A 14,059-nucleotide genomic window follows, 5' to 3' on the forward strand; every position below is an offset into this window, starting at 1 on the left:
TCTTGCTGATATAGTTTGCAGTAAGTTCCTTGTAGTTTCCCTGTAGTTTTTTGTAATTCTCTCTGAGCTCACTGAGCTCATTGAGCTTCCTTAGAACCGTTGTTTGGAACTCAATATCTGAGAGTTTACTTGCCTCTATTTCATTTAGTTCTCTTTCTGGGAATTCCTTTTTTCCCTTTGAGTGGGGGGTATTTCTTTGTCTTCCCATTATATGTGAGACTCTTCTTTTTTGCTTCTGCTTCTTAAATTGATCTCTCTTGATTTCCTAACTTTGTGGTATGAACTTCTGTGGTAGGAGACTGCTGTTTTTTCTTTCTGGATCTGCCTCTGATGATGTCAGACATTGACCCTGTCTGACCTTAGGCAGTCTGTTCAAGACTTCTAGGAATCTACTGTCTGTGGCTGGCTCCTTCAGTTGTTAATCTAGACACTCTGCACTCAGCAGTCAGGCTTAGATACCACATGGTGGAGCAGAGTCCTTCCTGGGGGTGGGGTTATTGCATCCTCTCATGCTGTTGCTGCTCATGGGAGTGGTCTTCCTGAGCCAGATGGCTGCTGTCATACGGGGAAGAAGTTAGCACCGGGATCCCGCTGGATACTCTCTCCATTCTCTCCCCAAAGCTTCTGTCTCCAGTCTCTCCTCAAGTATCTCTAGACTACTCTGTGCCCCCTTAAGCCAGGGATCTACTATGTGCAGCTGCCACTCTGTACTCAGCAGCTAGGCTTTAGCACCACCTGGCCAAGGCAGTGTCCCTCCTGGGGCAGGGCTATTGTGTCCTCTCATAGTGTTGGTGCTCAGGGGAGTGGTCTGCCTGAGCAAGATGGCTGCCACCATATTCAGGGTGAATCAGCACTGGGATCCTGTTGGCTACTCTCTCAGTTCTACCCAAAGCCTCCTTCCCCAGTTTTTCCTCAGGCATCTCTATCCCACTCTACCCCCGCCTTTGCTGGAGACTAGGGTAAGTGGCTGAAATATAAATTTATGCCTTGGCCCTTTAAATGGCTCTTTTTTGTCTCTAGCCACCTGTATCTGCCAGAGAGCAACCCTGCTGCTTTTCGCAGCAGGCTGTTATCTGTGTACTTTTTGGGCTCTGGTGCTGTAGGCTGGAGATCCCCACTTATGGTTTAGATCCTTCTCTTCTCAGGGGCATCCAATTGGTTGTTTCAATATCCTTCTGGTGCTGCCACCCATGGGGGCCCTGCTTATCTTGAGTCTCTACCACACTCCTTACCAGTTAGGTTGTGCTAAAGCTGATTCTTCTGTCTGTCCAAAGTTATAAGTCTCCCCTCTTGCTATTGTTCAGATGTTTGTTCCAGGTGATTTCTCCACAATTTAGTTGTAATTCCAGATTGGTCCTGGGAGGAGGTCAGTGTGACTTCCATTTACTCCTCTGCCATCTTGATTTTTTATGAACTCTATTTCTTAAAGAAACTCATTACATTTTCTCAAGTTACCTGCATAGGGTTTGGTTAGGTAGCATGACTAATGTCAGAGGTCACAGGGAAAAAGTCTTAGGTTTAAGTCATTCATTTACCATCACTACAAAATTATAATTCATTTACATTTACAATTATGGTTCTCATCTGTCACACTTAGCACATTGTTACATCAGTTTCTGAAAAAAATCCTTAAGGAATACACTAGCATTTGTGCATTTGGGCACAAACATTAGAAAGAATGACTTCAGTCTTTTCTTGATGCTACACTATTTTTTAATTCAAAAACCCTATTGTAATTTTTAGAAAAGATGCACATTTTCCATTTCTATTGCCAATTCTTTTCCTACTTTGATTTTCAGTCCTTTTTTAATTAAACAGCACATTTAGTAACATGTGAAAGATTTTTCAAGTATCATATTAAAGAAATAACTGCTTGAAGTCTCCTTACACAAATATTTTCCCCAGAATCAATAACATAAGCTGTACAATAGTGAGTTTTATCTTAATGTAAATTGTGTTATGGCAACATAAATGGATGGGAAAGTCCTGGCTCTAGACTCAAGGCAGTTACAACAAGTAAGAGAACCATTTAGCATTTAAAAGTATTGTAAATTCGTTTACACATTAGGTGCTCTAAGATAACTAATATTGAAACTGCACTAACTCCATACTTTTCATTCTTCCTCAGGTGAACATAGAGGATAATGACCTTATTATGTGACTAGTATGCAAAGAACAAAATGGCATTGATCAATTTGGGGTGGGGAGAGATTTTAATGATTGAGATTTTTAAAATTTTAGGAGTAGAGTTAATCGAGGTAAAAACTTAGTCCTGTATGAAGAAATGCTTATGTTATTGCCCTTCGTTCATTACTGCATTTTGGAACTCAGCAGCCTTCATAATGAGGTTGACTTTATAGCATTTATAAATAACAGAGTTGGGAGTATAAACAGTGGCAAAGTAAGGATTTTAAAAAGAATTTTATATTTCCTTCAAATACATGCAAGCAATCTCATTTTTCAAATACATATGCATAATAACTTGAAATGAGACAGCAAAGAAAAATCATTCTGGTCACTTACAGTTGACAGCATTAATAACCAGGAAAGTTTATAATTTTTTGCAGTTTAAAAAAATTACCTACTTATTGTCAGGATATAAGGTCTTTGCAGAAAGAACCTGATAACTGTTAAATACTGACCTTTTATTTTTTTTGCTATGTCTGACTGACTGTATGAGATACTTAAAAATGTGTTAATTTGTTTCTCTACCATTTCTTAAATTAAAGCACTAAGAGGTTTTCACTGAAGCATTTTTAATGTATCATCCAAGGTGTCAGGTTTAACTGTGCCCTGCAGACTTACAGAGTTGCAAGTTGTTCTCTAGTTTAAATTAACAATATCCTTGCCAAAAGTCTTATTAAAAATTACTTTATGCAACCAGTGAATAAAGCGTTTTATAGTTCATTAAAATTATGCTAAGAGATTATAACAAAATCTTTATAAAAAGGTATATTCCTTAAAAAATAAGCCATTCAATAACAGAAGATATACTAATGAGATGTCATCACATAGTCTATATTATATTATTCAAAGAATGAACTCTTCTTAAAACAATTCTAAACTTACTGTTGAGAAATGAATTGCAACATGTGTATATATTATCACAATGGTTATTTCTCATACAATTAAAGTGATTTATTGAAAGCACGTAAGTTTATTATTATCACATCCACTGATAAACCATTCTTCTACATAAGTACACACACACACACGACATTCACACACAATGTAATGTAAAATAATTTCTACTTACTGTTTGATAGAGACAATTATTTCATTATTCTTTCCATTTTTGGTTTGGTCCCACAAAATTTATTCACAAAATAAATATACATATTATTTTCTGAGCTCATGAAAATTTCTTGTTGAATAATTTAACCTTGGAATAAATTATCAATGATAAGCTTCTCTAAAGAATAAAATATTGCACTAATTCAAAGTATTGCCACTTCTCAGCCAAATGCATTCTGTCATGTAAGTAAAACTCTTTGACTAGCATAATTATTCAGTGACCCAAGTTTAGAGAGACTTTGATCCCTTTCTTCTTAAAATAGCATTTCTCTATAACTACTGAACGTGGGGAAAATTAAATATATATATGATAGAAAATGTGCTGATAGAAAAACAAAATGTTTTAAAGGATGTTACCATGCCCAGAAGAGGAGATGTTATGGAATTTATAATTATTTACTGGCTAACATACCATTCAAATACAGCACATATTTTACACATTCTTGCTTTTCGGAGGTAAGTTTAGGTATACTTTTTTCCTACTAATTATTAGAGAACATATGTCCTAGTACCACATTTACTCCAAATAATATATGTCAGTCCTGGACAGCAATTACAATTTCTTTGCTGTCAAGTTGACTATTCATCTTTTATCTTCAATAGTAAATACAATCTCATGTTATGTGATCACCATAGATAATAAGATTTCCATTGAAAGAATCCATTATTGGCAAGATGATGAAAATGACAAGCAGATATTTAAATAATGGGGAATTCCATGAGCTGATTCACTTGTACAGGGGAGATGTGCATATTGAAGACACAGTATAAATTTAGCTTTTCCCCCTCCATGGTTATATCACTTCTGAAAAAAATACAAGGAAATGGAAAAAATATCTCCATAGTGGAGAGAATATCTAACATTATCTGACTATATGTAAGTCTTTGTCATTTTGGAACATAAACTATATGTAAGTTTATAATTCTCAGATTTTATATTCACCATTGATCTCAAAGACAGACTGTAGCACAGCCCTGATATAAAAATGCAAAAGACCTCATTCTGAAAATTAAGATTCTAAAAAGAAATTACCTATCTGTATGAATTTGATTTTGAGCATAGTTATATAAAAAATAAAATACCTATATTTAAATGTAATGCAAATAAGTTATATCTTGTTTCCACTAATAAAAGAGGAAACATCCTTACATGAGAATCTTTAGAGGTTTAAATAATTAAAAAAGCGATGCACTTCCACAAAACATAATAGTAAACATAATAAACAGTATCATAATAAACAGTAATGTAAAACTACACAGTATAGTCACTTATCTCTTCATTTCTCAGGAAGCATAATTTACAGTAGTGCCCCCTTATCTGCAGTGGATAAATTCCAAGACCCCCAGGGGATGCTGGAAACCAGATAGTACCAGAACCTATAGACACTATTTTTTTCTCTTATACGTACAGGCCTATGATAAAGATTAATTTGTAAATCAGACAAGTAAGAGATTAACAACAATAACTAATAATAAAATAGAGTAATTGTAACAACATATTACAATAAAAGCTATGTAAATGGGTCTTTCTGTCTCACTCTGATAGCTGATCTGATAAGCGAGGTGGCTACTGAGTGAGTAACAGGCGCTGAGGTACCCAGCATGGATGCTGTGGACAGAGGGCGGTTCACCTCCCGGGCTGGATGGAGTGGGTCAGTTCAAGATTTCATCACATGAAGAATGGACCGCAATTTAAAATTTATCAATTGTATATTTCTGGAATTTTCAAGTTATTGTTTTTCAATCATGATCAACCACAGATCAGTGAAACCACGGAAGGCAAAACTATGCATGAGAAAGGACTACTGAACTTGAATGTCATCCTTTTTCCTTTATTCTCTGGTGAAAAGACTTGTGGGAGCAGTTTCAGTGTGTGAGAAGGATGGCAGACCAGTGGTAATAGAACTTTCCCTGGATTTTGAATTTAACACTCTGCTCCTGTGACACCAATATGGACAAATATGGCAAATATTTTAGGGGACAGGAACAATTTGTCCCCTAAATTATTAATTGTTCAGTATGTTCTCATAGGAAAAAAATGAATGAATTAATTTTTCTTTATTCAGCATTCTATACCCCGATCGAAGTTTATAGAAATGGAAATCCCTTAGGCTTAAAACCCAAAAGCCATATTATCACATACACTAAAAATAATCTGCTAAGTACCCCAATGAGTGCAGAGCCAGACACAAGGAATTCTGCATCTCTAACGGCAAGCTAGAAAAATGTACCAGTTTGAATGTACAAATGGATTATTAATAATAAATAAAAACTCAAAGAATTTCAGATATAAAAATAGTGGAGCTTGATATCTATTATTAACTTCTAATTATTTTTGTAGACCAAAGAAAAAGAAGTGTATTTATGGTTAGTTAATTTATCATTAAAATTAAATTTAAATATAAATTAAATGAATTAAAGAATTTTTATATTTATTCTTTTCATGCTATAATAAAATGGATTATGCCCACTAATGAATACTAAATACTATATAATATCCTGCCCTAGCATTACATTTTAATTACATCTTGAAGAGAGAATATTACCACATATTAATGGATTACAAATTTTTACACAGATATATCATAGTATCAATACTGAATGAGGAAAGCCAACTTGCATGAATTTTTAAAAATACATACTTTTAATATAACACTTAGTTTGAAGTACTATTGCAAAGAAAAAATGCAATACAAACTATGAACAGTGCAAACTTTTCTTTAAGACTTCTTGAAACTTTATTTTGGTCAGTAAAAGAAACCACAATGAACACTAAATCAGAAATATCCAGCAACTTTCCTTAAAGTGTTTCACATTTTTAACAGTTATTAAAGCAATTAAGACATTACCATAAGTGCAAAAATATTTTTATATAAGTGTTTTATTCATTCACAGAAATAAAAATGACAACATTAAAGAAAATTTAATAGCATGATTCAATCAGAATGGGGGAAAAAGACTGTCATGTCCCAGGGTCTAAAAAAATTAGTCACTATTAAAAAAGTATACTGACTCCTTAAATAAAAATTTGAGCAAACAATATTTTTACAAACAAAATCCCTTTGATTTATTTTAAGGAGTATTCACATAAAAATCAATTTTATCTTGATACTGTGTCAAAGAGTGGTACCACCACTGAACAAATTAGAAGCTTAGTTTACATCTTATATTTTTTACAAGTTATAAGAGCCAGAATTTAATAAGTTATAGGAACCATAAACTCTTCTCACGCACAAGACCTGAAGTGAGAAGAAGCAATGATGAAAAATTGTTCTCATTATATTCTCCAAAGATGTAGCCATACAGGGATATTTGAGTTTAGAGAACCTAAGGCTCAATTTTCAGTGAACAGAAACAGTAAGTTGCATGTATTTTCCATTTCTCTAAGGTTGTTCCTGCCCTCACCTCATCATTTCATTCACGATCTAGAGCAGAAATTTTCTAGACCCTGTGGTACAGGTAACGGAAACCAGATGCTGAGAATGATGCTGAGAAGTGACCAGAGATTAGCAAGAGGATGATTTGGGTGCAGCTGATTGGTGTGACTTCTATTTACTTAAAAAGCAACACATGGTTTGCTGAAAGTTTATGGGAAAAAAATAATTGAAGAGTGATGAAATCCCATGATATAAATTGAAGAGGTATGAGAGAGATTTGGGAAAGCAGCTGATTGATAGTTGTCAACAAGAAAAGCTGAAAGATCACATGCTAAGCATTACCTTACTTGATCTTTTCCAGCTCTTCCTCATTAGCATTGTCTGTAAATGAAATAAAGCATTTCATTAACTTATCACTCAAGGATAGAATAGGGAAGCCAACTGGTTTCTAGAGGAAGCTTAATATTTAAATAGCAAACATTTTCCAGCAACAACTATAAAAGAAAAAAATTGTTTTTCATGTATGCACAGCCAGAAGTACCTTTAACATTCAAGCAGTCTTTCTGGTGAAAGTTCATTTATTTTATTTTATTTTATTTTATTTTATTTTATTTTATTTTATTTGTACAGAAAATGAACAGTACATTTTAAATAGAATGGAAAATTTTAAATATCTTAATTATTGACACATACGAAAAACACATCGAGTCTCACAACTGGCGATTGTTCCTTTTGGTGGAGAAGGTTGAGGAGGTACCACGACTTTACTAGGTATGTACTGGTAATAATTTTTTTCTTCAAACACATTCAAAGCCTATTGCTTTTAAGGCATCTTAGAATTGCCTCTGCTTCCAGCTAATCTTTAATTACATCAGTATCTGTAAATACTTTCAATTGAGAAAAATGCTGCATATAGTGATGGCTATTCATAGATCTTCCTGCTAAATGTTTAGCCACAGCATATCCTTTAAACTAGTTGCATGTGTGTGTGTGTGTGTGTGTGTGCGCGCGCGCGCGCACGTGTGCACGCATGTGTAAGAAGTATTTATGGCTACAAGCTTTAACTAAGGTTATGGAGATTTGTGATGAATGCCCAAGATCAGTGGTCATTTGTGTAAAGTCTAAAAATCCAAAGAATTTTAAATTTCCTCTCCTGTTTTAAAAATTTCTTGATGAACACTGAGGTTTTAACTTTCTGATTAACCTCTTTACCCTCTCTTGGCTTTATCATTGACCTTAAGGCAGATGAATTGGAGAATAGGAAATATTTGGAGCAAAGAATGTAGCTTATGGAAATGCTTGCCATATTTATAGGTCAAGAAAGTGCGCTTGTACCTTTAAGAACTATATCTCCTTCAGCAAGATTCACTCTAAAGCAGGGCCATTTCAGAAGTCACTCATAAATTATAAAAATATAAGAAAGAAAAGATTTTAATAAAAGATTAGACTGAATCTTTTAAGTCTATAGACACTTTTAAGTGCTATAGACGGCAGCCTTTAGCCTAAACTAAGACAAGGAAATTATGTAGACATTCTAGGGTAGGAAATGAGAAAAGCATAAAATTATCAAAGATAAGATACTTTCCTCTTTTCCATTGATAGTGGTTTTATGGGTTATATCTTCCTTATAGATGCTTTGTGTTAAATACTGACAAAAATATGGAAGCGTATAGATTTCCTAAGATTATAATTCCCCATTTTTTTCCCAAATGGAGCTAGGAAACTGCAAAGCATTGTTATTAAATACCATTATAGGATGATTTTATATGTTTTCTAAGTACTAATGTCCCATTCATTTTGAAGCAACAAAACCCACCATCGGGGTGTGGAGACGCTCTTGTAGTGGGCGGGTGAGAAATGCTTGTTGCTGATGTAAAATAAGTTATTGCCATCATTACCCCCACCATCGTCACCACCGCTTTCTCCGCCGTCACTGAAAGGCAGCTAGGAACCAAACATATTCACAAAAACGGTCCCATTAGGAGTCAGATGACAACTTTCAGCTTTCTCAGAAAGCAGAGTTTCAAGGGACAAAGAGTGGTAATTCCTCGAGACAATATTTTGAGTCAAAAAAACAGAACCATTAAGATAAATCAAAAAGTAAAATCTCTTAACTCATGGCCATTTACCCTCTTCATCTAGTATCTAAAAATCTTATAAAATTTTATTCTGTAACAAATGTTATACTATAAAAAAAGAAGCTAAGGACATGAGGAAGAGTTGAATTTCAGGGTAACGCTACTCAATAATACACAGATTCACTACTGGGGGTCAAAGCCACATCCCCTGACTCAGAATTACTGCACGCAATTAGCTTTCAATATGTAAAACAAACTGTAGGGCTGGCATTTTCCTGTCTCTCAAAATCAGCTTTACAAACAGGCTGCATGGTATTATTTTTCAGATTGGGACACTGATACAAACAAAACATGAGTAGTACTTTGCCTCAGTATAAATATGAAAGATTTGACAGACATGGAAACCAATTCATTATTTTCTTGATTCAGTATCTTCAGTCCTTTTTTTAGACCCAGTGACTATCAGAATGGCCCTAGATCTTATTCAAAAATGTCTGCTTCTTGAGCCAAAACAACAAACTAAATAATGGCTTTGAGTGTCCTGCTCCCAGGTTTCTTTTTCTTGTCAGATGGTTGAGTTAAGGTATATTCAGTAAAACAGAAAACAGTAGAAAAGTTTTTTTTTTTAAGTGAATTGAACAGATAGACTATTAATACTGTTAATCTTTTCTGTCTGTGAGACATGTTAGAAAAGAAAGATTGTTTAGGGAATGTTAAAGGAGATGATGCAAATTATAGAAAAAGAAGATTAAATTATTTTGCTCTATGATCTTTAGCTGAGAAACATATGAATTTGTTCTTGAAAGTGTCCTCATCTAATATTATTATAGTAAAATTAAAATTCTTCATTAGCAGCTTATCTTTATTTGAGGCCAATAAAATATAAGTAGCATAAAAACATGGCCTGTGATAGAGCTGCAAAACTGAGTACTTTTTAAAAAGATTCCACAATCTCATTTCACTTTTTGCTTTTGTTTTTATTGTAGTGATTTTTTTAGGCAATTAAATGTTTCTATATATAGAAAAGAAAATCACAGAATGGGTAGATATTATAGTACATAATATGATACAATGTCACATTTTCATAGGTGGATATTTTTCCAAATGTTAACTATGAAATAAGTCAGAAAAATTTCAAAAATAAAGGAAAATATGTCTAGCAACATTAAAAGAAAGAAGAAACCGACAGGGACGGGAGGGAGGTAGCGAGGGAGGGAAGGTGATAGTGGGGAGGGGAAGGGGAAAGGTCAGATCAAGGAACAGGTGTGAAGGACACATGGACGAAGCCAAGGTGGGGAAGGACTGACGGGGGAGGTGGGGGTGGGTGGGGCAGGGGAGAGTGGTGGCAGGTAAATGGAGACAAACGTATTGGAACGATAAAAATAAATAAAAAATAAATAAATAAATAAACAAACGTGAAAAAATTTTAATTCACTAAAGGCCAACTAGGGTCAAATCATATGTTTCTTAGAATTTTCTCTTTTTTAGCTTTAGCCAAACAACTTGTAAGTCTAGATTATCTAAGATAGTGTGTAACACAAATTAACTCACTTTTATTTCACAAATTCTCCAATGAAGGAAGTTGTGGATTGAACTCTGCTAGAAAAAGAGCCAGAAAGAACTCAAACAGACTATCAGACCAAAATATCATACACAGGACGCACATGCATGCACTACATACTTCTGAGGGATCAAAAACAGGACAAGCATTCAAAACAGACGACAGTGGTGTCATGCAACTCATCAGCATGCCCCCCATGAAGGTCTGAATTTCTCATACACACAATGCTAGAAACTTTAAAAATGTAATATGTATGTATGTGTGGGTATATATGTATATATGTATACACCCACACACACACATATATATATGTATATATTCACATCTGGGATCTTTTTAAAAGGACTCCATTGTGAATTTAATGGATAAGATTTTAATATAAGCAACTATGAAATACTTAGGCTCTTAATTATACTATACTTCTTAAATTGCTGTGATTAGACACTGCATGTTTTAGAGGCCTTAGGAGATCCAACAGGCTGATAGGTTTTACAACCCATTCAGTTTTACTGATTTCCAGAACTGGCAATCCACACTAGGCGAAACCATCCCAGACGCATTATTCATAGTATGTATTGTCAGTATTAACAATGTATAAAAAACTCTCAGGGTAATTGATTTAGAAATCGGCACTTATCAATGCTAAGTACTCTGTTTCCAGTTAGTCTTTTCTTCTTACTTTCGATAGCATTTTCTTAACACTGATGTTCTATTTTCTATTTGATTGTTAGGACTTATTTGTGAATGGCTCTTGAAACTCATATTCCATTCTCCATTTTACTAAATATAAAATATTCAGCAAAATCTTACAAACACAGGCACAATAGTAAATGTGTGGTTTTTAAACTAAAGTCTTAGATCCCAAAAGCTAAAAAAGATGATTTCTGAGCTAATAATCAAAGATAACACAGCTTTTACAATTTTGCTGTGTGAGAGTCAATGAAAAAATCATCATTTATTTCTTTTCAATATATCATTCTAAATACTAAATGGAATTGTGATCAATCAGTAACTGATTTCTGGTTTACTGCATTTTGAGTTGGGGTTTCTCTAAGATTTGTTCCTGGATAATTTGTGAAAGTTCAATATGTCATTTTTACTGCAGCAAAGTTATGTATTTCAGGCATATAAAAATTTAATTTGAAGATACATTGGATCTCTGTTTGTTTTTAACCAAGAAACTTCAAATGTAATCCCAAGATATATATTTAGAGAACACAAGACATGTTACAAAATGACGAAAATATAGTGACCTGATTCTAAATCATTTTCATCATTAGAAATATTGAGACACATAATACAGACTGATTTTAAGCCCATTATCATTAACCTACTTATTTTAAGCATGCAAAAGGAGAATTAAATGTATTTAATATTGTTTGTGGCAACCTCAGGGATTTGAATATTGAAGGAAAAAAGACTTAAAATATTTTCCCCTGCACACATGAAGGACCCCTTCAAATCCTCACAGATACTCATCTACAACGTGTTGAACAACTATTAGGTACAGAAAGCTGGGCTAGGTTTTGAGAGAAGTCATCATAAGAAAGGTATCAGAAGCAGTAAGTTACATGTAAAATTTTCTTTACCAGGGGTGATAGCATATGGGATGGGGATGAGGTAAAGTACAGTGCAGGGTGTTTTTAGCTAATATAAGTGACATTGAAGAAAGTGTGGACTTAAGAGGAGGTGAGCTTTACAGGTTTGCATGTCTGGGACAAAGGTTACGAGTGAGTGAACATAGGTTGATCATTGAGAACCTTAAAGTCCGTCATCAGGAGTTTCTCTTTAATCAGAGAAAGAGCCACAGGTCACTGAACACTTAGAATAAAACTAGAGAGGAAGGTATAGAATCTAGCACATGTTTAGCAGATAATCAGTAAGTGGTTTTTTTCTTTCCTAAATAGTTGCCTGCAAATGGCCCTTCTTCCTAGTTTTAAAATCTTATAATTAGCGTTGCTTACCAGTTTTAGAGGTATTAATGAAATAGCTAAAAACTGCTACATGGACCAAAGCAAGGTAGGGGGGCAGGGCAAATCTATATGTATTTGTTAGAAATTTTCATAATGTAAAGGATATCTTTAGAAACCCAGATCCAAATCTGGGATGTCAGACTATCCAGGATATTGGGGAACTCAACAGAATTTCCTACGAGGAATATTTTATCCCGCCTTCCCACCTCCTGACTCATCTCACTTCTCTAAAACCAACCCAAATTCCTACCCATTAATCACATGATCACACCACAGGGAGGAGCCCATATAGCCACACTGGTCACCCTTCTCTCTGCTCCTCAGGCGTGGCCGAGGTCAGGATGGTTCACCAGCCAGAGACCAGCCTGGTACAGGCTGCAACTGTTGTGCCTGAGGCCCTGAGTCCTGGCTAAGCCACGTGCTTCTCTGACAAAGAAGAGAGAAGACGGGAGAATCCACATTAGAAAGGGAGGCAAGAAGACAGTTTTTCAGTTGCCACAGGAAAAAATCCAGTGCTCTTTAGGACTTTGGAGGGGAAGGAGATGAAGTAAGGCAGTGAATGAAAGAGGCTTGTCAGTAAAAGACTTCTTCCAAAAAGCTGGGGTATCCAAAGGGATTCAAGTAAAGAAAATGGCAAGAGGGTTTCAGAAAGAACTGTTTGTGTTAGGAGTGAATATAGCTGGAGCAATAGAATGGGGAGAAAGGAAAAGGAAGAAAAGATGAATAATACCAGATTTTTATTATGTAACTGTTTCATATAACCTGCCTGTTTCTTTTCTATTCGTGTTTGATAAATCAGTGATGATCAAAAACCAGGCACTGAAATATTTCTATCTAATATTATTTCTAATTAGAAAGACATTGTGCCTAAATAATAAGTTTGAGCAGCTATGAAGATTGAAGGATTTTTGCAAGAATTGTTGAAAATAGTGAGGAACCACTCTGCCTGTGCTGACATATATTTCTGTGAAATTCAGAATAAGGAGCGCCTCCATCATAAGGTCACCTGATACTTATTTGATCCTTCAAACTCTCAGTTTGATGTTAGAGAACATAATAAACATCTCTTTAATGTAAAAATTTAGTAGACCATCCATCCATCATCAAATCGCCCAAATAACTACATGGTTGATGATATACAAGACCTCAGGCATGTAAGTATTTTCACTTACGACATGCTGTCTTTCATTAAAAATAACAAAGAATACCAAAGCAAAAAAAAAAAAAATCTATCCCCAAGTTTTGTTCATTTTACCTCCTGTAGGTAAACCAGGTGATTTCCCTCCACTTCTATCTCTGACAGTCCTAATCCAAGCTTCCATCACCTCGACTTCTGCAATAGTTTCCTAACTGGTTTCCAAGAACCCATTCTTATCTTCCATCTGTCTTCTACCCTGCAGCTACAGAACTATTTTCAAAAAGCTAATGTGCTTATGTTACTTCCCAGTTAGAGACTTCCATGGCTCCCCATTGCTCTCGAGGAAAGACCACAAACTTCAGCCGGGCCAATGGACCCTGCACCACCTGAGCATCTGTTTCCACTCCAGTTGCAACAGTGCACCGTGGTCTTCCACACTCTCTTTGCTTTCACCTTCTCTAAGCTCTAATACTTTTTAAATTCTCCGAGAGCAGCACGGTTTCTCTAGCCAGAGGGCCTCTGCACATGCTGTTTATTCTGCTTAAAATACTTTCTCTTTTCCTGGCAAAAGCCTTATTAATTCTCATTTATACTTCAGACCTCAATTCCCATTTGGCTTCCTTGGAGAATCACCGTCC

General features: G+C 35.0%; 1 protein-coding gene across 3 annotated transcripts in view; it reads right to left on the reverse strand.

Moving 5' to 3' along the window:
* The window catches only part of MCTP1 (multiple C2 and transmembrane domain containing 1), a 457,836-nt gene that overhangs the window by 207,046 nt on the left and 236,731 nt on the right, over nucleotides 1-14,059 (reverse strand). For 2 of the 3 annotated variants that reach the window (XM_054578607.1, XM_054578605.1), the window contains exon 6: nucleotides 7,014-7,052. The exons of the other annotated variant lie outside the window; for it this stretch is intronic. In XM_054578607.1, coding sequence (XP_054434582.1) covers nucleotides 7,014-7,052 — 39 coding nt within the window. The remainder of the gene's footprint in view (nucleotides 1-7,013; nucleotides 7,053-14,059) is intronic. 3 annotated transcript variants of the gene reach the window in all.

Source organism: Pteronotus mesoamericanus, unplaced genomic scaffold (genome assembly GCF_021234165.1).
Source record: "Pteronotus mesoamericanus isolate MK-2021 breed Mesoamerican mustached bat unplaced genomic scaffold, CSHL_Meso_final contig_50, whole genome shotgun sequence".
Lineage (NCBI taxonomy): Eukaryota > Metazoa > Chordata > Mammalia > Chiroptera > Mormoopidae > Pteronotus > Pteronotus mesoamericanus.